Raw genomic sequence first — 22,901 nt, 5'->3', positions numbered from 1 at the left:
CGGCTCTTCAATGGCGACGCCTGCTCGGACCACAATCCGCCTTTCTCATTGGTCGAACCGACAACACGCCAGTTTTCTCTCTTTTTCTACCCTGCTACTACGCTACCCTTTTCAAAACGACCCCTTCCCTTACCTTATACCTCCCCTACCTTTCTCGCTCTCCTTACCCAATTCCCAATTTTCCCCTCTCGTTCCTCCAACGTCTTTCCAAGCCACCAATCTTTTTTCACTCAATAAGCTTGCAACGTCGATTATCCATGCCAATTAATATTCAACGACGCTATAGCTTCATTATCAATGCTAAAGTTAACTTATAAATTATCTATTGTGATTCTTCATTCGGTTCTAAAGATTCTCAACTACCTCCCCCACTATCTAAGTTTTTTTGTCTTTGTTTAGGTTTTCCCTATTCAATCGAGGGAGACCCCGTGCTTCAATGACTGTGTCAGACCAATCGAGGATTAATATTCATTGCTCCTTCTCCATCGTTAATGCAAAATAACTACATTCGCAAATTGTAACCAATCTATTGTGAATTACGTTGGATGGCACTAACAATCTATTCCACCCATCATCAATTTGTGCCAAATCGCCCAATCCACCAATTTGTAGACAGGCTAGATTCTATTCTATTGGATGATTTCATTGGATTTCATCCAGAAACTGCAATATTATATTTATAATTCTTCGTAAGGCTCGTAGTTTTAATAGTAAGAAGGATTATTTCAATAGGAAAGGATAAACTAATTTGCCTTAATTGCTTTAATCATTTTTAAAAGGATTTTATTTTTTTATTTTGTTTATATATAAATAAACACCGACACCGAAGATTTGAGTGGCGTCATCCATCCCCTGTATGACAAAATATTGAAATCTTACCGTCTGTTGATAAGATGGCAGTTTTCAATATCTCGCGCGGTAAAATAGATTATTACAGAGCTAGTTATTGATAGAGGGGGATTTTTGTATGGTTGGTCCAAAGAACGTTTATCTTTAGTGGGAACTACGTTCGGAAATAACCCAGCTTACTGCCTTCACTGCGGAGCGTGCAAATTATTTCTTTTTAATTTTAAGCACTTTTTATACCTTGACAAAGGTGAGAATGAACTACAATTTGTAGACTAAATCTTATCGTACTTATCGTAAATCTGCATACGTTATCTAATATTTTAAAAATAATTATAAAACAACATTTCCTTCAAATAATGGGAAAGTGAAAAATGAATATTAGAACTATTTAATTCGTATACTATATTTTGAAATTAAATTCTGCTCGGTTTGTATACAAAAGTGACAAATGCTTGCTCAATCATGTTAGTTACCAGAGATATTTCAATCCGGTTACTGTAGATAATAAAAAGAAACTAATAAGAGAAATAAATGGAGGAATAAACACAATGCATGGAGTAAAAATTATTGTCAATAAGATGAAAAGCTTATTAATCTCTAATTGCCTGCTGAGGCCTGTTCCTCTCTTCTTTCGTTTCTTTGTGAAAGCAATTCTATTTTTTCATGTTTATAAATATATATATATATATATATTTGTACGCGAGACTACAAAGTATAGAAATCTATAAAAGAGAACAATTAACAAGCAATTAGTACAACAAATCGTGCATGATTCACAAGTATATATAGTACCGATAAAAATGTAATTACTCGATTTATTTCAATGGGAGCTGAAAATCCTTGAGAAAACGTGCTGCAAAAGATTATTAAACACATAAGATGGTTAATGAAAAAAGCTTCTACTGTGCCACGCACCACTCCTAGTATATTAAATTCCTTCAAGGATTTGTCTCTATATTTTTTTCTTTTACTTCCCAAGATTAAAGCTTGAAACAAAAAGTAAAATTCCATCTATGCTTTATCAGAAATATAATTAGACATCGGTCAATTTATTAATCAATTGCATGCCGATTTAATTACAGGGAACTTTTGAATCTCTATGGACGCGTACCAACTATATATTTTACAAAACAAATTCCTACGAATATTCGTGACCAAGTATAATAATTATTTTACTAATAATAGAAGATACACCGAGATATACAAATATACACATATTTGTATTTGAAAATATTTCGAAGGTCCGGGTAAACTCTCGACTTTGATGAATCAATTTTCTGGTCAAAGGAAACGTGCATATTTTTAAGTGGAGATCCGAAGCTTTTCTATTTCAGTAAAGAAGCAATAGTTAGCTATGTTGTTCATAGAGGAATTGTAAACTTTTTTTGCACCATTAAAACGCAAATTTTATGCAATAGTCACAAGGCATTTCAGGGTCCAAGCGATTTCTATTGCGGACCTGCGAAAGATGTCTGAAACGCAGCAGACTCTTCCCTTGAAAAAAAAAAGCAGAATCTAGAAAAACCTTGGCCTTACCAAAGTGAAAAACCGGAAGTACAATTAATAATTGCTAAAAATTAACCAGATAAGTTGGCTGACTGAGATTTATCAAAAAATAGACAACTAATTTGAATGAACCTAACGCGGTATTTGTTTCTCAGAGTTTACAGCCGGTGATACAATCAATAATCGATACGTAACTATATCTTAAAATTAAAACTTTCTTAATAATCGTTAAAGATACAAAGTTAATTTCTAGATTATAAACACTGCGGATCTGAAATCTTTCAGGCTTGAAAGATATCCGAAAAATTCACAATAGAATTTTTTACAATTTAAATAGACCATTCGTACTTTACAAAGAGATTTTCTATGATAAATTACAATTTTTCACAAATTACAAGACTAATGATTACTGCAACTTCTTATCGCTCTAGTATTGAATTCACACGTACGACGTCTTAACGATTATCCTAAGTATCATTGATATTCATTACAAGAATTTTCAAAGTCCTTGCAAATTTCGGATCCGCAGTGAACTTGACGGATTTTGGAGTGGTGCGGGCTGGTGGGTTCTTCATCTTTCCCTATCGAACGCACTTTCTCCCCTCATCTCTCGCAGAGGCACGTGATTTTATTTAAGTAATAAGAAAACAGTACCTTGCACTTGTCACTCAGTTTGAGCGCAAGCGCGTGTCTTCCATCGCTGCGTCGTGCAAGACAACGTGCGTTCGTGAACACAGGAACCGAGAGTTGTATGGATCCGGCCTCAATTCTCTTTAAAAAGAAGGTGAAACAAAACAGAAAGATAGAAATAAAGAGGGAAATACGAGGCAGAGCCCTCTGAATTTACAGGCTGCACGAAAAAATGACTGTCTTCTGGCGCAAATCTCTGTTCCTTTCCCTTCCCTCCCTCTTTCTACTTTAACCGTGAATCCAACTGATAAACAATAATTTCATCAGGCGTTTTTAGCAAAACTTCTGTCTTTATAATAATTTCGGTGTGAAAGGCCATTATTCTATCAAAAACAGAATTTTTATATAAAATATTTATTCTCTCTCTTAGCCTTCAAAACTTTTCTCCAGCTATGTCTATCCCCCTCCTCTCTCTCTCTTTTTCTCACACACTCTCCCTCTCTCTCATTCCATCATTCATATTTTGATTGAGCAATCGCAACTCCGCATGAGTCGCACGCGTTCTGCTAGGAAAAATATAAAAATATTTACAATTCAATAAATAGATAGAGAAGTCGCGGTATGTGTATATATATAAATATATATGCGTGCTGCGACTCTTCCTCGCGATAAATGAAAAAAACATTTTCTATAAGACATTGGATCCTGAAGAAACTTTCGCGGTCTTATTCGTCTCTATTGAAGGAATTTGACTACGTTAAATGCGCGACAGACAAAGAGAAAATGAAATTTTGCTTTGCTCTTGCCTGTCCGTTTGCTATATACAATAAAAAAATGTCTGTGTATAAATACCTTCATATATATATTTGTATATATATAGAGAGAATATGCATACCTATATATATATGTACAGTGATATCGAGGAGCTTGCCTAATCTCTCGGAAATCCCGATTAATAAGTAACTTTTGTAGTCCTGAAGAGTCTGCTTTAAGCAGTGGTCAGGTTAATTGAACAAGGTGATCTGAATATACATAAAAAAGCAAGATAGGTTCAGAAGACGTTAACATTTTTGGCAGTTGGTTAAAACAGTCGCTGCAAAAGTCAAAATGTTACCTCGGGATCATAGAGATTGGATAAACAACCGATGACCATAAATAAAGTTACGTCAGATGGACAGGTCCTGTGTTCACTATCACAGCAATATCTCGCCGGCAACTCGGTAAGGAACTCGGTATAAAAAAAAGGCTACGATAAAATTATTTTCAGGCAAAACAAGAAAGAAGAAAAACTCACTTTGCCCACGGCCTCCAACCCCTCCCTCCCTTTCCCTCACCACTCCGGAGAAGTTCAAAATTCGTATGAGCGAATCTTCGGGGTCCTTATGTACACACAGTTTTCGGACCATATCTTACAGGAATCTACCAACGATTCTCTTTGTTTCACTTTGGTTGACCTTCAACCCCCCCCCCCCTCTCTCTATCTCTCTCATTCCCCTATTTTTCAAACGATTCCTTTAACAAGGATTAACATTTTTCTAGAAAATTCAACACTCGGCACTCCTGCCATTCAGGAAAGCTCCATCCGGTGAGACGTTTCCTGGAGGTTTGCACATTGATCATCTTCCAGCACACTTTACACTTCTTGTGACTCTTCGGCTAGTGGTTGCTGAGTTTCCTCGGTAGCTGCTAAGGGTTCTGTAAACACTTCGGGTGGAAATGGTGCATCAGGGATGCTCGCTTCTGACTCCTGCGGAGGTTCCGGGAAAGAATGGGCTTCGGGCTCGAAAAACTCACTTTGCTCTACCGGGAAATTTTCTTCTGACTGTTTCGGTTCTTCTTCTACGTGTATTAAATTATTAGACTCCTCCATTGCATAGTCCATGGAACATTCGCCTTGATCCACGGATTCTACGAAATTGCTGGTATCAGTGTTGGCTTCCCGTGCATCTTCTGACTCCTTAAACTCCCCGACATTGAAATTCTCCAACTTCTCTACACTCTCAGTAGCGAACTCCTCCGATTGGTCAGCTGGACTGGGACTGGCATTGCCCCAACGTGACTTTCGGTTTCTGTTACGATTCTCACGATCCGAAGAGTCCTTTTTATGATCGTGTTTCGGTGGTTTCAGTTTTTCACGAGCACCAAAGCTTTCCCGGTGGTTCTCTGTGTCAACTGGAGACGTTGCTTGCCAGGATCCCAAAGGTCCTGATGGCTCCTGACCTCTCCAAGGACCTTCCGGTGCATGCATAGGACCCAGTGGTCCGAAGGGGCGTATGTGACGATCCTCAAACTGCGGTCGGAAGAAATTTTCACCTTCTCGAGAATCAAATGACGGTCCTCGATGTCCAAAAGGCCTCATTCCGGGACGCATACCCCTCGGCCCCATTCCTCGTGAATGGATCATGAATGGACCTGTTACACATAATTGTTTAGAGCTCGTCGCGAAGTAGTCTTTAATCTTAATATATCAATTATGTAAACTACTGCCAAGAAGAAAAGTACGAAGTTCGATTCTTCAAGATATAACTTTCAACGGGTTAATTACTCTTTACTTAACATCATAGCTTTCATAATCTTCTATACTAGAAAATATTACTCTATACAGTTGGATAAATTGAAAGTAGACTCACCAGGTCCGCGAGTACTCATACCAGCACCTCTGGGCCCATAACCCTCGGGTCCAACAGGGCCTCTAGGTCCTCTAGGTCCCATCATACCTGGAGGACCGAAAACGGAATCCATTGGGCCACCGAAGAAATCTCGTCGACGAGGATCAAAATCTGCTCTATCTCTAGGGTCGAATCCATCTGGCAATCGATGATCAAAGCCCTCTCGTCGTAACTCGTACTCGTATCTTTCACGATCGAATTCGTCGATAGGTCGTCGACCACGCATTTCGGGTCTATCGAAATCCTCCCTAGGATGACCGAGCCTAGATGGAAACTCCTCGGGTCTCGGAGGGCCATTATGACCCAGACGACCTTCAAAATCATCTGGGAAACGACCTGCGTGTACCCTAGGATCCAAAAAATCATCCATCTGAGATCCCCTCGAAGGACCTGCTGCACCTCTCAAAGGAAAGCCAGCTCTTTCCCTGTCTGCTGGACCTCCTAGTGTAAAGAAAAATAACAAATAAGCTCAAACTCAAACAATTGTTTAGAAGATAAAATTAAGTTTTGAAATAGCTAATCGTTCTGCTATTATTTACCAAGGACTTCTAGATTACCTAGCCCTCTCTGAGGAAAATCCCTATGATCAGGGCCAGGTCCAGGTCTAAAATCTGGTGCTCTATTGAAATCCGGTCTATCCGCAAGTCCAGGGCCGAATTTTGGCAGATCCATGAGAGCAATTGGAGCATCAGGCTGCCTTCTCGGACCAGGAACATCGTCGAAATTTCTGTCAGTTCTGTCGTTTCGATCCCTGGAGTTCCTGTCTTCAAGATTGAGAGTTCCATCAGCGAGCTGTCTTAATCTGTCAGCTAGACTAGGCTTATCCTTCTTCTCATCCTGATTGTCCTGATGTCTTGATGGCTCTCGTGGCTCCCTGGAGTCCCTATCACGCCTGTCGTCCCTCTCCCTGTCCCTCCCATCTCTTCGACGATCTCTACCTCGTTCCCTGCCCCTCCCTCTGTCTCTTCCCCGATCCATTCGAGAATCACCATTATCCCTGTCTCTCTCCCGGTCTCCTCGATCTCTCCTCTCCCTGTTATCCCTTTCCCTATCACGTTCCTTGTAATCTCTGTGCTGATCGCTGTCTAAACGGTCCATACTCATTGCTGCCAACAATTGATCGCTCAATGCCGGCTTATCCTTTGGCGCAGGAGGCATCGCATCTTCCATTTCTACGTCCATATCGTCGGAATGGTGTTGCGACAACATTTGAAGTGGCGGAGGAGGTCCAACCCCATATGGTTGGCGCATCATTGGTAAGGATGCCATTCCAGTTTCGGTGGTTGGGGGAGGAACCCCCATTGGTGGTACATTATGAGGCATTCCTGCAATGGGAAATCAGTTAGCCGTATTGCAAACGAGAGCAGACTTCATTTAACCCTTTGCACTCCGCTGTGCTCTCTGAAGGGACATAATGTTCCTAGTATGATATTAGCAGAGTGTACAAAGGGTTAATAATTATTTTTTTACCTGTTGCATTAGGTTTGTCGGAAGGTGCAGCTGGCAGTGGAATTTGCGTGAGAAGTCCAACTCCGAGACCAGCACCGAATGGGGAATTCACTTGCGGTGTTAACATCGTCTGCATCATTCCAGGACCTAGCAGACTCTGCATATTTGGTGGTGGTACCCCGATCGGTACGTTTGGCATTAAACCATGCGCCATTGACAATCCCATTGGCCCGATCATACCTGTTTTGTTTACTTTTCGTAATCGTGCCAATATTTTGCATTAGTTAGTTTGTTAATTGTCATTAGGAAGCCTTATTCTTTTTCAATAGTTCTAGTTTTATGCTTGTTAATAGGTAGTATCTTTTAAAAAATATGCGTTATATTTATTCAATACTTGGAAGATAGTTAGAAGGGATAAAGCAAAATTTCTTACGAGGAACTCCTGGCATAGTAAACGTAGGTGGCATCATTTGCAACTGTGTGTTTGGTGGGGGAAGAAGGGCGGCTGAAGTCGGTGGTGGTCTAATCGGAGGTGGCTGACTGGTATCGACTAGTTGTTGTTGTTGTTGTTGTTGCTGCTGCTGTTGTTGCTGAGCACTGCTCGGTGTCTGCATAACGTTCACCATACCGTCGGTCAAGGTGGGAATTGGATTACCGCTGACTCCTACAGCTGCAGCTGCCATCGCGTGTTGCTGCATTAATTGCTGCTGTAACATTTCTGCTCCCGTAGAATGTTTCAATTTTCCTAAAAAAGCAACATTATTAATATTTATTCAACTCGTGTCTTTTATCAGCCAATTTATATTTGTGTCCTAGTATTATTTTGTCACGAGCTTGCTTGACCAGAGGGATTAGAAATGATCAAATCTGGCTCAAAGGCTGTTGTTTTTAGTTTAGCAAGTTGGTTCAAATTAACGATGATAAGAATTTAATCGATAATTAGATTAAACTTGCATTCTCTTGTTAAGAGAGAGTGATTATAGAAGCTTACCTTTTAAATTTGGAGGTAGTGTATCCTCGTCAATCATTCCACCTTCTTCCAACAGCTCCAATTCTTGATCGCCGATATTTATTAGCTTGTTCCAGGGAATATAACTTACTCCTAACTCTACCTCCCAGTAATCCTTCCACTCCTTTCCCTTGACTCCCTTCCCTGGCGCCCATGCCAGTGTTATTGCTTTTCCCTGCATTTTATGGTTCTTCAACTTCGTAAGAGCCCTAAACGCATCCTGCCTTCTATTCATACATATAAAGGCACAGCCTCTTGGGGAAATTAGATCAATACTGACGATATCCCCGAATTCACCAAACGTGTCTGATAATTCTTCCTGGTGGACTAACTTTGACAAATGGCCTACCCAAAGTGTTGTGCTGCAAACTGTAAATAGAACAATTAGATGTCCAGGATTCAAAAATTCATATTTCTATTTCATCCAGAACTTACCACTCAATTTCTCTCGAACTATCGGAGGTAGCCCTCTCTTTCTTCTTTCTTTATCCTTCTCTCTTTCCTCCTCAGTCAAATTTTCTCTGCTATCGTCTCGTTTTCGGTCTCTATTTCTATCTCTAGATCTTGATCTACAATTTTTTCCCGTTTCATTAGATAAAAAGATTAGATAATTGATTTCTTATCATAAAAACTAGCTCCCAACCTTCTCCGTCTCGATCTGCTTCTGGAGCGTGATTTTCTATCCCTATCGCGTTCTCTATCCCTGTCTCTGTGTCTAGGAGATCTGGATCTGCTATGGTGCCTATAACGATCGGGTGACCTACTTTGCGATCTTGCAGTTTCGCAATTAACTATCTCCACGCTACTGCTATCACGTCTAGCACCATTTCTGCAAAAGTTTAAAAATATTATTTGGTATTATTCATTTATGGTAAAGTTTAATATAATTTGCTATTAACAAGCTGCCATTAGATATAATACCCAGAATAATCTTGAGACTCTTGGCGTTCATCTAATAGTGGACTCTTTTGGTTTTGATTAATTTGCCTAAAATTAGGCATAGGTTGAGATACATAAGGCATCGCTGGAGGATACCCTGGTGGCGGCTGGCTCATATCCTGGATAACTCCAGCATTGGCATTAGCTGGATACACGTTTTGTTGACTTGGCTTCAAAACGTCAGAAGGCTTCAATTCGCATTCAGATGCAAAAGGTAAATTCTACAAATTAAAAGATTCTGGCTTGAAAACAGGACAAATTTAAAAAAACAATAATTATATTGAACAAAGATTATTAGGAGCAATTACAGGAACAGTCTGAGCTAAATGTTTGTCAAATTCTTCCTCTTGTTGTTTCATCTGTTGCAGTTTTCTCATTTTCTCTTCCATTTCATGTTGAGATGATACGTTTCCCTGCATTGTCTGTTGTAGCGTTTGCAATTGTCTAAGGACTTCTGGATTTGTCAACAACAGTCCAAGACTCTCTAGACTATTGCTAGTGGAAACTGCATTGTGTTGAGGAGCGGCAGTAGTAGCAGTGGCAGGAGAGTTTGAGACTACAACATCGTCATCTTCCTCTTCACCATAATCAAAGTCTAAAAGTTTTTTGTCAAATTTAACAGAGGATTTGGAATCATTGGCAGCTTCCTGCTTTTTCAATAGTAGCTGCTGTAAGTGTTGCAGTTGATCCAGAAATGAAACATCCACTTGGTTTGAGCTTGCCTGACCCTGAGAAAACAAAAACAGAATATTTAGAAACTTAGGTAATAATATTTACAAAGGGAATAAATAAATTTTTAGATTTAACTTACATTATTTCCAGATGCCGAAATTAGAGTACCATTTGTATTAACTTGTTGCTCTTTATGAATCGGATGATTTGGATCTGCTAAATCAAAGAGAGGCTGAATAACTTCTGGTGGAAACACAGAATTCTTCTGCCATAGATTCAGTACTCTTATAACTTTGCTTTTATCCTCTTGCGGACATTTTAAAAGATTTAAAAAGGTATTTTGCATATTCTTTGCAAAGCGAGGTGCAAACACATCTTTTTCCATTCCAAATTGATGCCGTGACTGTCTCACAATAGAATCTATAACGTACAATCCTGGTACTTTGTACTCTGGCTTACACTGGAAAATTAGGAAAATTATTAATAAACCTTGAGAAATCAATAAAAAATATAATCAAAGTATCTTACTTTCTGAATGAATTTCTCTACACTTTGTACAACATGCTTGTAAAACTTTATAGCTTTAATGGCACCACGCGTAAGAGAATTCATTTTAGCCTTAGAAATGGGTGGCTTTATATCATACAGAGCGGAGAGCTGAAAATAGAATTGCATTTTGATTATAAGTGATTCTTTAACAGAACTGAATGCTAGGTACAACACATTTGTTGACGGAAATATCAGATCGGCATAAATAATTGAGTTAGGGGACTCATAGGGTTCCATAATTGTATAACTAGGCGATTGTTAGTGGTAGTGGAAAAGAAGCTAATAATCACGGTTTCGTTTGTAAGACGGATGTAAACAATGCTAGAACAGGCTTTGGTGGTAAAAATTAAACATAGGTAATGTGAAAATGTGAAGCTTGCTTAAGAAGTTTTGCCAAAGAGGGAGAGAGAGGTAGGGTTGTCCCTACGACGGTGACCTCTAAAACAATTGGGAGAGATGAGTTTTACCTCCGCATTGAATGCCTTGACTGCCTCCATTGCGAAAAATATCCAAGTCCTGATCGTCCCTTAAGTTTCACTAGATTCTGGGCAATGGGGCGGCGATTCCTCCATTAAAAATCGCATTTCCTATTACCACGCACTGTGTAGCTGGGCCATGCCATTCAAGATGGCAGCTCCTCTTCCCGACATGCATTTCGTAAGCGCTCCCCTCCCAACACTTCACGAACAATCATTAACCCGTGACGTCAGGCGCTTTTCCTACCTTCCCCCGTCGGTAATCTCCTACAGTTGAGCCCAATAATCTGGGCTGCGTTCGTTTATTAACTGCGAGTACTAAAACTCTATAATGTATGTCACGTAAAATATAGGTTTTCAGTACTGGCAGTACAGTTGAGCCCAATAATCTGGCGTCAGGCGAGGGGAAGCCGGAGATAAAGGGGCAAGGGGTATCTAGGGAATTTACGGGTTATATACAATTCTAGTTCCCTAACTTTACATTTGTCCACTTTTGAAATGTCAATTAAATGTAAACAAAATTTACAGTTTTTAAATCTAAGTTACGGAAAAGTTTAAGAAAAGATTATAATGAAGAACAGGAAAAGAGAGGATATCAGATGAGTTTGATTAATTATTATAAATATGTGAAAATATATTTGTAGATTGTTAAGAAGATATGCTTTGTGGTTATTTGATTTTAATTACAGGTTAAATTATGCGTTTTATCTCAACTTGGATGAGGAAGGATTAATTTATCAAAACTTCTAATGGGATTTTGACATCTAAATACATTTTATTATGATAAAGAAGGTTAGATTGGTTATTACATCCATTCATGTTAATTGGAAACATAATTTGAAGATTAATTGATAAAAATGAAAGGTAAGTTAACTTTAATGTTGTTAAAAATGAAATTAACTCTGTGGTTGTATTAATGTATAAGTTTTATTTTTTGGTTTCTCACCATGACATATAATACATAATTATTATATATGTATTTAACTTTAAAATTACAGTAAAAATTTATAATTACATTTAATATTGCAGGGCATAACCATTTGCGGCAATCACCTCTTCCAAACGGCGTGGAAAAGATTGGACAAGATTTTGGCAAATCTGTGGTTCGTTTCTTAACTCTTCCCATACTCTTCTTACGTGACACCTTAGCTCATGTTTGGTCCTCTCTTGTTCTGGTCTCCAGCGTTTCACCATTATACCCCAGACATTTTCTATTAAATTGAGATCTGGGGATCTCGATGGCCAAATCATCCTTTCAATTTCAGGATGCTCTGCAAACCATTCACGTGTCATTTTGGATGTGTGCACACTGGAGTTATCCTGGACAAATTGGATCATTGGTAAGTCTTGGACCGGATACATCCTTCTGACACTAGGCAGCATATGATTTTCTAGGATGCTTGTATACACTGCTGAATTCATCTTAGTGTCAATTTCAATTAAATCACCCACACCGTCTCCTGAAATCCAACCCCAATAAGCAATAGTTATCCTATTATTTCTGTTCATAGGTAGGACATATTTATCATTAAATCTGGTTCCATCCGGTCGCCAAACATGTATCCTCCCATCTTCAGAAGATTGAAACACCTTCTCATCAGTCCAGATAACTTTACGCCAGAATTCATCTCCTTTGCTCAAGTGCTCCAAGGCAAATCCAACTCTGTCCTCTCTGTGCTGAGCTGATAATTTTATTTTGTGCACAGCATGGTGGCAATGGATTCCAGCTTCGTGCAACCTTCTGCGTACAGTCATCTTTGATATGTTCAGGTCTAATTTTCTTAATATGCTTGACGTAGGCTGGAAAGGATCTTCGTTCATTGTATCTACAATTTTTCTATTCTCCTCTTGCGATGTTAATCTGGGTCTTTTGTTATTTTTCCTTCTATCTTCCAATCCTGAATATCCCTCTTCTCTATATCTTTTAATCCATTTATTAATCGTAGACTTATGCAGCTGCAGCTGATCAGATATATCCACTGAGCTCATTCCTGCTTTCCAAAAACCAATGACTTCTCCTTTCTTTATTGAAGTTTCACTATTAATTGACATCTTTTGAAGTTTTAATTTTTAGAGAAACGATTATTGAACTGTGTAACACCTTTTGAGAGAAAACAAAACACAACAATAAAAGAAACGAAACGATAAAACAAATAACAATCAAGTCGATTTTCGTTTCTTTTATTGTTGTGTTTTGTTTTCTCTCAAAAGGTGTTACACAGTTCAATAATCGTTTCTCTAAAAATTAAAACTTCAAAAGATGTCAATTAATAGTGAAACTTCAATAAAGAAAGGAGAAGTCATTGGTTTTTGGAAAGCAGGAATGAGCTCAGTGGATATATCTGATCAGCTGCAGCTGCATAAGTCTACGATTAATAAATGGATTAAAAGATATAGAGAAGAGGGATATTCAGGATTGGAAGATAGAAGGAAAAATAACAAAAGACCCAGATTAACATCGCAAGAGGAGAATAGAAAAATTGTAGATACAATGAACGAAGATCCTTTCCAGCCTACGTCAAGCATATTAAGAAAATTAGACCTGAACATATCAAAGATGACTGTACGCAGAAGGTTGCACGAAGCTGGAATCCATTGCCACCATGCTGTGCACAAAATAAAATTATCAGCTCAGCACAGAGAGGACAGAGTTGGATTTGCCTTGGAGCACTTGAGCAAAGGAGATGAATTCTGGCGTAAAGTTATCTGGACTGATGAGAAGGTGTTTCAATCTTCTGAAGATGGGAGGATACATGTTTGGCGACCGGATGGAACCAGATTTAATGATAAATATGTCCTACCTATGAACAGAAATAATAGGATAACTATTGCTTATTGGGGTTGGATTTCAGGAGACGGTGTGGGTGATTTAATTGAAATTGACACTAAGATGAATTCAGCAGTGTATACAAGCATCCTAGAAAATCATATGCTGCCTAGTGTCAGAAGGATGTATCCGGTCCAAGACTTACCAATGATCCAATTTGTCCAGGATAACTCCAGTGTGCACACATCCAAAATGACACGTGAATGGTTTGCAGAGCATCCTGAAATTGAAAGGATGATTTGGCCATCGAGATCCCCAGATCTCAATTTAATAGAAAATGTCTGGGGTATAATGGTGAAACGCTGGAGACCAGAACAAGAGAGGACCAAACATGAGCTAAGGTGTCACGTAAGAAGAGTATGGGAAGAGTTAAGAAACGAACCACAGATTTGCCAAAATCTTGTCCAATCTTTTCCACGCCGTTTGGAAGAGGTGATTGCCGCAAATGGTTATGCCCTGCAATATTAAATGTAATTATAAATTTTTACTGTAATTTTAAAGTTAAATACATATATAATAATTATGTATTATATGTCATGGTGAGAAACCAAAAAATAAAACTTATACATTAATACAACCACAGAGTTAATTTCATTTTTAACAACATTAAAGTTAACTTACCTTTCATTTTTATCAATTAATCTTCAAATTATGTTTCCAATTAACATGAATGGATGTAATAACCAATCTAACCTTCTTTATCATAATAAAATGTATTTAGATGTCAAAATCCCATTAGAAGTTTTGATAAATTAATCCTTCCTCATCCAAGTTGAGATAAAACGCATAATTTAACCTGTAATTAAAATCAAATAACCACAAAGCATATCTTCTTAACAATCTACAAATATATTTTCACATATTTATAATAATTAATCAAACTCATCTGATATCCTCTCTTTTCCTGTTCTTCATTATAATCTTTTCTTAAACTTTTCCGTAACTTAGATTTAAAAACTGTAAATTTTGTTTACATTTAATTGACATTTCAAAAGTGGACAAATGTAAAGTTAGGGAACTAGAATTGTATATAACCCGTAAATTCCCTAGATACCCCTTGCCCCTTTATCTCCGGCTTCCCCTCGCCTGACGCCAGATTATTGGGCTCAACTGTACATAAACGAACGCAGCTCTGGCGTCAGGCGAGGGGAAGTAGGAATCTGAGGGACGTAGGGACTTCTAGGGAGTTTGTCCGTAGCTGTCAAATGGCGCGATTAACGGGATCCCTCACGCGTGCTTTACCGACAGTACAAGTCAATAAACAATTCGTTTAATAAAATTCAAATGCTAAGCAAATTGAACAATCGGGCGTTTGTTGGATAATGTGCCAGTCCTAACGAGTCAAACGAACTTAAAAACACTCAAATTAGTTGAAAAATAAGGCTGTACCATTGTGCCGCGTTTTTGAAGAGAGGTTACTTTTGGTCATTTCCACTTCAAGAACGTGGGACAGTGGTACAGCGTTATTCTTCATCCGATTTGAGTTATTCAAGCTCGATTGACTCGTTAGAATTGGCACCTTGTCATAAAGAAGCCCGTTTTTGCAATTTGGTTCGCATTTAACTTTTGTTAAACGAATTGTTTATTAACTTGTACTGTCGGTAAAGCACGCGTGAGGGATCCCGTTAATGGCCAAAACACGTCCGAAAGCACTGAGAGCTTATTATACCTAAAACACTATACTTCGTTTCTTCTCTGGCTGCGTTCGTTTATTAACTGCGAGTACTAAAATTCTACAATGTATGTCACGTAAAATATAGGTTTTCAGTACTGGCAGTACATAAACGAACGCACTACGCAGCCTCTGTGAATCACACTTACTATACATTTTGCGTGGTATATTCAATTCTCGCCAACAAACTATAGAGCGTAGTATCTTCCAACATGGCGGACTTGGCAACGTTGCTTCCTGCCTCCCCTGAAAAGAGGCTGGCTAAATACAGTTTTATCGGTAAAAAAGATTCCTCCTTGTTGATAATTAAATTTTAGGTTAGTCTACAATACGTGGTTGAAATAATTTTTAGATGAAATGGGTGAAACGTTATGACAGCTTTTAAATTAAATTTTAAGTAATTAAGATTACTAAGTTTGATGGAAATATCTGTCAGCATAACATCATAATTTACACGTATAAAGTATAATTTTAATTTGTTATGGCTACCAGAATATTATTGTATTATTGTAATACAACAAATAGAATGTAAGGGACTGTTTATTGTTATTATTATTTTATGTCAGTTATACTGTATTTATTTTCTTATGTTATTTAGTCTTCTACCAAATGTACAACCTTGTAGGATAACATTACCATCAACTAAATTTAGTAAACAAATAAAAGGCTTTAAAAAATTTGCCAATTCCACAAACGATGTGAAGAAGCCTTTCACAAATTTCTTCTCAAAAAGCGAGGGCAGACAAACATTTCAATCATCATTATGGAAACCATTTTGGTTTACAGTCATGGTAGATCTAATTTTTTTTATCAGTGTTTGTTCATTATTATTTGCATAATTTAACTTCTAACTCAAACAGTTTAGTGGAGCTACAATAGTAGGAGCAGTAATTTGTGAATATGAACGGGCCAGAGCACAGGCATATAGTAGGATTTATCCATATAGAAAATATTCAGTTCCAGTATGTATTATGATAAATTAATATTAAAGTTTAAGAAAATAATTAACTTAATTCTTATCAGAAAATAGGATGGAGAGGAAAGGTACATAGATGGTGGAACAGTTTATCTGAAGGAGAGAAAGTATTTGTGCCAATTTGTTTTTTAAATTTGCTAGTGTGTCTGGCATGGCGAGTACCAGGCTGGCAGAAAATTATGCATACATATTTTACTGCAAATCCTGCTGCTAGTTAGTAATTTGCTTACCCTTGCAATTTTAAAATCTACTTTATACAGGGTGTCATTCAAATAGTGATAAAATTAAATGTAATTGATAAACCTTTTTGCTTGGTTTACCTTATTTCTTCATGATTTAGAGCTTCACCATAATTAGATTGACACCCTGAAAATTTAAGCAAGAAGTTGAAAATTATTATGCCCTTTTCATTTTAGTTTATAATTGTTCTTAGGAATTGTATGCTGGCCAATGTTGCTCTCAACATTTTCACACCATTCTGTACTGCATTTTGCTATTAATATGTACGTTTTGCATACTTGCATGAATATTGTAGTAGCAACATTAGATAAAGAACAATTTATGGCCCTTTATCTATGCAGTGGAGTTTTCTCCAGCTTTACATCTCATCTGTACAAAGTTGCAACGGGTACGCTAACTACATCAGTAGGGGCTGTAAGTTCTTGAAATATTTTATTTAATTAAAATTTGAAAAGGTATATAATGACATAAATTTTTTTTCAGTCAGGGGCAATTTTGGGTATCCTTGCTTATATTTGTTCACAATACCCAAATATTGAAATGCATGTTATTTTTCTACCAATGTTTACTATCACAGGAGGCATGGTAAATTTAGCAATTGGCAAATTAGTTTTATAATTTTTTTTAATAAATTTAATTACCTTAATTTTTTAATAATTAGGCTTTGAAGGGTCTCATGACATTAGATACAGTTGGCATGATTGCTGGTTGGAAAATATTTGACCATGCAGCTCACTTAGGAGGAGCTATATTTGGAATGTAAGTTAGTTGAATAAGTGTCAATCATACTAAGAAAAATAATTTTGTTTTCTTTCTCTTTTGATCAGAATGTGGTACAATTGGGGCAATGCACACATTTGGCAAAAAAGAGAGCCTATAATACAATTTTGGCATAGTTTACGTCATCCATCTAAAAAAGCTTAAAACTGTTGGTTCTGTATTATTCTCAGGTTGTATTATACCACATATATTTAAGTGAAAGTTCCTTATAAGACTTTTTAAACATCTGAATAAAAGGTATTAAAAATGATAAGTGCATTTTTTTTATTAATGTTAATTTAACAAACCAAATAAATTAGTGAAAAATATAAAATTATACACTGTGTATTAAAGACAGATATTTTTAAAAATATTATTATTACATATAACTTTTATTGTACAAAATTCTGTAAAGATTTTTCATTAATATTATTAATTTTTAAGATATTTTAAATGATGTAAAATATGGTCTTCTATAAAAGTAGATATAAAAAAGTAGCTATGATCATAGCCTTCTTGGAACCTGCAAATTAAAGGTAGTCCAGAATCCTTTGCTGCATTTATCAAGTTTTCTGGTAGCAGTTGACCATCATATAAGAAACTATCTTCTTTTCCCTTTATAATGAAATTTGACATTCTGTTTAATATTGAAAAATTTTTAAAATATTTAGGAAACTTGCCTGATCTATTAAAATAGTTAAAGGGGGTCCATTATATTTTTTAGAGAGCTCTGTCGCATCCCATTCTTTCCATTCATTGTTTGAATCTGTATCCCCAAAATAACCAGAGAAAGCTTTTTTGCCCCATTCACAATTAATGGGATTGGCAATAGGGGCAAAGGCTGATACAGATTTGTAAAGTCCAGGGTTTTTAAGTGCGCAGATTAAAGCTCCGTGACCACCCATACTAAAGGTACAATAAATATTATTGATAGTTTAAAGAATTGATAAATAAAAATAAAAATGGTAATACCTATGGCCCATTATTGATTGTTTGTCAAGTAAAACTGGAAATTTAGCATTAATTAAGGCTGGCAATTCTTTAGTAATATAGCTATACATTCTATAATTTTTTTTCCATGGTTCTTTTTTTGCATCAACATAAAATCCAGCTCCAGTTGCAAAGTCCCAGCTGTCATCCTCACCAGGAATATTAAGACCCCGAGGACTAGTATCGGGTGATATTAAAATTATACCATTCTCAGATGCATATTTCTGTGCACCAGCTTTCTGAATAAAATTTGCTTCGGTGCAAGTCAGACCAGAAAGCCAATAGATAACGGGAAGACGATCCTCATCTGCTTGGGGTGGTAAATAGATGCCAAAGTGCATTTTGCAACCAAGCTCGGAGCTTAAATTTTCATCTTTCGTATTAACCACAAAGTTGAACGCTTTCATTAAAGAGGATTATAATACATACCTTTCATGAGAATAAACTTTTTGCCATCCCTCAAAACATTTGTTGCTCGACACTTCTATTAAAGAATCCATCTAAAACAGTATTCAAAATTAATTTACTAAAAGTAACAGGTTTAATACAGGAAACATAAAACTATACTTTTGCCGGTTTGAGGTTATAAGAATATACGAATACAATCCTAATTTGATGAGAAATTACAGTAAAAACCCAGGTTTTACATCAGTTGTAATTTTAATTATGCTTACTTTTTGTTCAATTATTTTATGCAGAAATATTGTTATCGTCTATAACTTTTTCAGTTAAATACGACAATCACCACATTGCCCTTCTTTAATGTAACGTGCCCCGTTTATATTTATCAGGTGATGGTAAATACATACAGACAAGCGTATACATGTGTGCAATAAACAATATTACGTAACTACTAATATTATCAATGTGAGGAAATCAAAGAAAAAAGCTGTTACCAAATGGGAATTAAAAATTTATTTCTCTATTTATTAAATTGTTTTGATGTAGCTTTTATCAGTTCAAAACTTGGTTCTATATTAACAATATTGCTTATACTACTTTTAGAAGAAACAGTAACATTACTGCGACAAGTACTTTTAACACGCTGGTCAAAAGAGCTTGATCTGCTGTCTTTACTTATGCTTGACAAATCTGTTATTTGTGGCAAATTAATACCATAATCTTCCATTAATCTTTTCACAAAAGGCTCAACTTCAATATGACGTATACTGAACTCTGCAAGCTCTTGGAGAGCCATAACATTTATCTCTTTCAATTGCCTTACTTCCAGATCTCTCTGAAAAAAATACAGAATAAAGCAAAATATTATTTATATAGTATTTTTATAGAAATAAAAAGAATACCTGTTGGAACAGTACAGGATGATCAGGATCACCATGGTGCACTGTTTCAAGCTCTTTATTGATTCTTTGAATGCTTTTTTCAGCTCTCTGAGTCTTTTCTCTCAGAGTAGAAATTTGTTTATTCAAAACATTTAAATACCGTTCTTTTTCTTCCTTCTCCTCTTCCTCTCTCTCCAGTGTCTCTTCTAGTTGTTCAATGTTATCTTTTATTTTCTGAAAATATTTTTAGTTTATTATTTAAATCAAAGGATTGTTTTGCTTCAAGATTTCACCTACCTGCCACTCATCAGTGACTTCTTTTAATTGTTTTTGTTTCTCCTTGAGAGTGTCTCTGGCGTTTTGAAGGTCCTCATTAATTTTTTCCTGCTTAGCCAATGTATCTTTGTCAGGTTTGGGTTGCAAGCTTGATTTGAACTTTTCATTACAAGTTTTAACCACTCTAAGAGTATTTTCCATAGACTGAATCTCCAATTCGGCTTTCCTAATAGCAGCATCCAGTTGATCACCCTTTTCTTGGAGTAGACCTCTTTCTTGAACAGCTTTCACCTGAAGCTCTGCAACGCCAATCTGACTACCGTCAGGATTCGTGCAATGAGTGGCAATAACATTATCGTATCTCTGTTGTAACTGTTTGATCCTATTCTGTCTTTCTGAAATTGCCATTTTTAATTCAGATTTTTCCTTTTCAATCTCTCTCTTCTCAGATATTATCGTCTCCCTCTCAAGAGCTATCTCAGCTTTGTACTCCTTCACAGCCTAAATTCAAATTTTTTAAAATTATTTTAGATTAAATTTTTCAATCATTGTTCAATCTCTATTCTGTTTTCATTGCTTGTACTTACAGCATCCAATTCGAGTCTTGCCTTTTCCAAAGTGTACACTTTGCTCTGTGCAGCCTCTGAAGCTTTTTCAGCATGACGAATTTTTAATTGTAAAATATTTTGTTGTACAAGCTTCTCCTCCTTCTCCGCCTGAGCCTCCTTTATCCTTTTTTGGCCAGTCTCTATCAAAAGCTCAAAATTTCTCTTTTCACTCATCAAACGTTCCAGTTCTTTTGCATCTACTTCCATAGCGTTTTTCACTTGACGAATCTCTCGCTACAAAATTTTTCCCAATCACAATAATATATAAAATTATAACAAAGATGTAGAATTGCGAAAAGAGAACCTCGACGTTTGAAATTTGAGTTTTTAACAATTTATCCTCCTCCTTCTTTTTCTCCAAAATAGCTTTTAGTTCTTCGATTTCCCTTTTCTTCTTTTCCTGCTCGGTTTTGTCCTCCTCAATTCCTCTCATTTTATTCAATCTGGCTTCTAACTTTTTCTCCTCAAACTCCACGTCCTGCAACGCATCTTTTCTGATTGCTAATAATTTTTCTTCCTTTTCCATCTCCTGATTCAGCATCAGAATTTTCTTATTCTCATTCGTGATCTCCATTTCGATTATTCTTGCTTCATTCTTTTTTTCAGTAACTTCGTTGGTGGTTTTACGAATCATTTCCCAAAGGTTCTCTAGTTTTTTCGTCAGCTCACTTTTTGTCTTTTCTTGATCCTGAAAATTACATAATTTACAAGAAAGTACAATAAACTTCACCAGTGTATTGAAACGAAAAATCATGAAAATAATTAAATTTTTATACTTCTATCATGCTCTCCAACTGTTTTGTCTTTTCCACCAAAGTGGTTTCCTTATCCTTGACTTCTCGCAGAGTACCTTTGAGTTCCTCAATCTTCCTTCCAATCTTCTCCACTTTTTCCTTGTTCCTTCCAACTTCAGCTTCTTCGTGCTTCGCTTTGGCCTTCATTTCGTCAGTTCTGAGTATCAAATCCCTCAATAAATTTTTTTGCACGTTCGTCTAATAATAAAGAAAATTATTAATATAGATGATATAGCTACTCTATAAATAATTACATTGCTTCCACCAAAATAATACGCCTACCTCGACTTCCAGATCCTTGAGAGTTTTTAAATTGGATTGATGTTCCTGCCTCAAATCAGTCAATCTTTTCTCCATTTTTGTAATAGTTAGTTGAAGTTCCTTGTTGTCACGAATCTGATTATTCAAGGTCCTTTCTGCTTCTCTCGTTAATTCATTTTTTTCACGTCCAATTTCTTTGAGGATTTCAATCTCCTTTCTGAGCTGATAAATTGCTTCGTCCCTTTGTTTGAGGACATTGGTGCTCTCAGCCAGCTGATGCAGGGTCTCCCTACGTTCCTTTAAAGTTTTCGCGTACATCTTAGTAGCCTGCTCCAGATTTTTCTCCTCGTTCTCCGTGTCCTGGAAGATCCTGCGGCTTGCTTCCAGTACTTTATCATACTCCACGCTCAGCTTCTGCCTTTCCAGCTCCAATTTCTTAATCCACCCAGAAGCAAATCAATAAAATTGAGTCAAGGACTGAGATAATTATTTATTTGAAAAAAGTAAAGTCGCTGATCTCAAGTGCTTTTTTTTAAATAAAAATAAGTAGAAAAGAATTCGCCTACTAGCTTTAATTGCTAAGTCCATATCAAATCAAATCAACGACCCTGAGGAAAGACTTAAGATTATAATGTTTTACAAGAGCAATGTAACTAATTGAAATTATTATCCTTTAAAAAAAGGTAAGAGATGAACTAACCTGAAACTTTTTCAAGTCGTCCTTAAGAATTTGTCGAAGCATCTGCTTATCTTGTTCGGTCCTACCCAAAACATCGTCCAGTTCTCGAAGAGCTCCCTCGTCAGCTTTCATCTCTTTCTCGATTCTCTTAATTTTCCTCTTCAGCCTTTCGCAATCCAAACGCTGGCTTTTTGTTCTATCCTCGATATCCTCGCTCTTCTTCCTAAATTCTTTAATCTCCTGGCTCATTTTTGACCTTTTGCCTTCCTCCAGGTGACGCAGGTTGTTCTCAGCCTCCATTTGCTTCAGATAGATATTTATCAACTTGTCATTTTCTTCGCGTTCCACCAGCAAATTACTCGAGTGCTGTTGAACCGTCTTCAGCTTCTCTTGCATGCTCTCCAATTCTTCAGCTAGTTCTTGCTTTTCCCTGATCATCCTCAACACTTCATCCTCCAACTTCCGGTTATCCTCGTTCGCCACTGGAATCCTAAACCCATCGGACCAACCTAGTTCTGTCAGTATCTCGTCTATCTGAATAGCCTGCATTTTTTATTCTCCTTCTACTTTGCAAAATGACCCAAAGACTCTTCAGGATTTTAATTATCACAAAAAGCTGCTACCATGACGACAACCTCTCTCACTCTCACTGACTCATTGATAGTCCCATTTGTATATTGCACGTAGCTGTCTGGTAACCTTGGAGATACACCTAGGTCGATAATCCTGAAATAATTCCAATCAATTATTACAGAGTCGTTAATTACAAAATAATTACAATGGAATTC

General features: G+C 36.8%; 4 protein-coding genes across 8 annotated transcripts; 1 reads left to right on the top strand and 3 right to left on the bottom strand.

Annotated features, from left to right (window-relative positions):
* Positions 1 to 114: 114 nt before the first annotated feature.
* Positions 115 to 10,907, bottom strand: Isha (Insulator su(Hw) mRNA adaptor). Of its 2 annotated transcripts, none has more exons than XM_066735225.1 (13): positions 10,740 to 10,907; positions 10,252 to 10,380; positions 9,863 to 10,183; positions 9,360 to 9,779; positions 9,034 to 9,272; positions 8,756 to 8,941; positions 8,548 to 8,681; positions 8,095 to 8,481; positions 7,537 to 7,848; positions 7,125 to 7,355; positions 6,194 to 6,979; positions 5,616 to 6,095; positions 115 to 5,397 (listed from the first exon to the last, which is right to left on the bottom strand). In XM_066735225.1, exons 1-13 carry the CDS (start codon positions 10,767 to 10,769, stop codon positions 4,619 to 4,621), a joined length of 4,434 nt encoding a protein of 1,477 aa, XP_066591322.1. In that variant the 5' UTR covers positions 10,770 to 10,907; the 3' UTR covers positions 115 to 4,618. The 2 variants fall into 2 exon arrangements, with proteins under 2 accessions (XP_066591322.1, XP_066591323.1); XM_066735226.1 differs by having other exon boundaries at positions 6,212 to 6,979.
* Positions 10,908 to 15,476: 4,569 nt separating this feature from the next.
* On the top strand, positions 15,477 to 17,491 carry rho-7 (rhomboid family intramembrane serine protease rho-7). 3 transcript variants are annotated; one of them, XM_066734962.1, is made up of 9 exons: positions 15,477 to 15,526; positions 15,600 to 15,775; positions 15,846 to 16,038; positions 16,108 to 16,209; positions 16,271 to 16,436; positions 16,657 to 16,877; positions 16,947 to 17,048; positions 17,125 to 17,222; positions 17,291 to 17,491. In XM_066734962.1, the coding sequence occupies exons 2-9, from the start codon at positions 15,729 to 15,731 to the stop codon at positions 17,385 to 17,387; spliced, it is 1,026 nt and encodes a 341-aa protein (XP_066591059.1). In that variant the 5' UTR covers positions 15,477 to 15,526; positions 15,600 to 15,728; the 3' UTR covers positions 17,388 to 17,491. The 3 variants fall into 3 exon arrangements, with proteins under 3 accessions (XP_066591059.1, XP_066591060.1, XP_066591058.1); XM_066734963.1 differs by lacking the exon at positions 15,477 to 15,526 and having other exon boundaries at positions 15,537 to 15,775; positions 15,873 to 16,038; XM_066734961.1 differs by lacking the exon at positions 15,477 to 15,526 and having other exon boundaries at positions 15,537 to 15,775.
* A 60-nt stretch (positions 17,492 to 17,551) lies between these two features.
* LOC136778272 (S-formylglutathione hydrolase) lies at positions 17,552 to 19,049 on the bottom strand. Of its 2 annotated transcripts, none has more exons than XM_066734964.1 (5): positions 18,887 to 19,049; positions 18,642 to 18,712; positions 18,195 to 18,572; positions 17,903 to 18,128; positions 17,552 to 17,837 (listed from the first exon to the last, which is right to left on the bottom strand). In XM_066734964.1, the coding sequence occupies exons 2-5, from the start codon at positions 18,710 to 18,712 to the stop codon at positions 17,655 to 17,657; spliced, it is 858 nt and encodes a 285-aa protein (XP_066591061.1). In that variant the 5' UTR covers positions 18,887 to 19,049; the 3' UTR covers positions 17,552 to 17,654. The 2 variants fall into 2 exon arrangements, with proteins under 2 accessions (XP_066591061.1, XP_066591063.1); XM_066734966.1 differs by having other exon boundaries at positions 18,780 to 18,920.
* A 70-nt stretch (positions 19,050 to 19,119) lies between these two features.
* Positions 19,120 to 22,861, bottom strand: LOC136778664 (coiled-coil domain-containing protein 39-like). The gene is made up of 8 exons (XM_066735731.1): positions 22,135 to 22,861; positions 21,456 to 21,869; positions 21,156 to 21,371; positions 20,684 to 21,067; positions 20,359 to 20,613; positions 19,793 to 20,272; positions 19,517 to 19,729; positions 19,120 to 19,449 (listed from the first exon to the last, which is right to left on the bottom strand). Exons 1-8 carry the CDS (start codon positions 22,660 to 22,662, stop codon positions 19,135 to 19,137), a joined length of 2,805 nt encoding a protein of 934 aa, XP_066591828.1. The 5' UTR covers positions 22,663 to 22,861; the 3' UTR covers positions 19,120 to 19,134.
* Between the last annotated feature and the right edge of the window lie 40 nt (positions 22,862 to 22,901).

This window comes from Prorops nasuta, unplaced genomic scaffold (genome assembly GCF_024137725.1).
Source record: "Prorops nasuta isolate Cenicafe-Biocafe unplaced genomic scaffold, Cenicafe_Pnas_1.2 PNAS00014, whole genome shotgun sequence".
NCBI classification, from domain to species: domain Eukaryota; kingdom Metazoa; phylum Arthropoda; class Insecta; order Hymenoptera; family Bethylidae; genus Prorops; species Prorops nasuta.
Note: the sequence above shows the minus strand (reverse complement) of the source record. Positions and strands in the feature narration are given on the sequence as shown.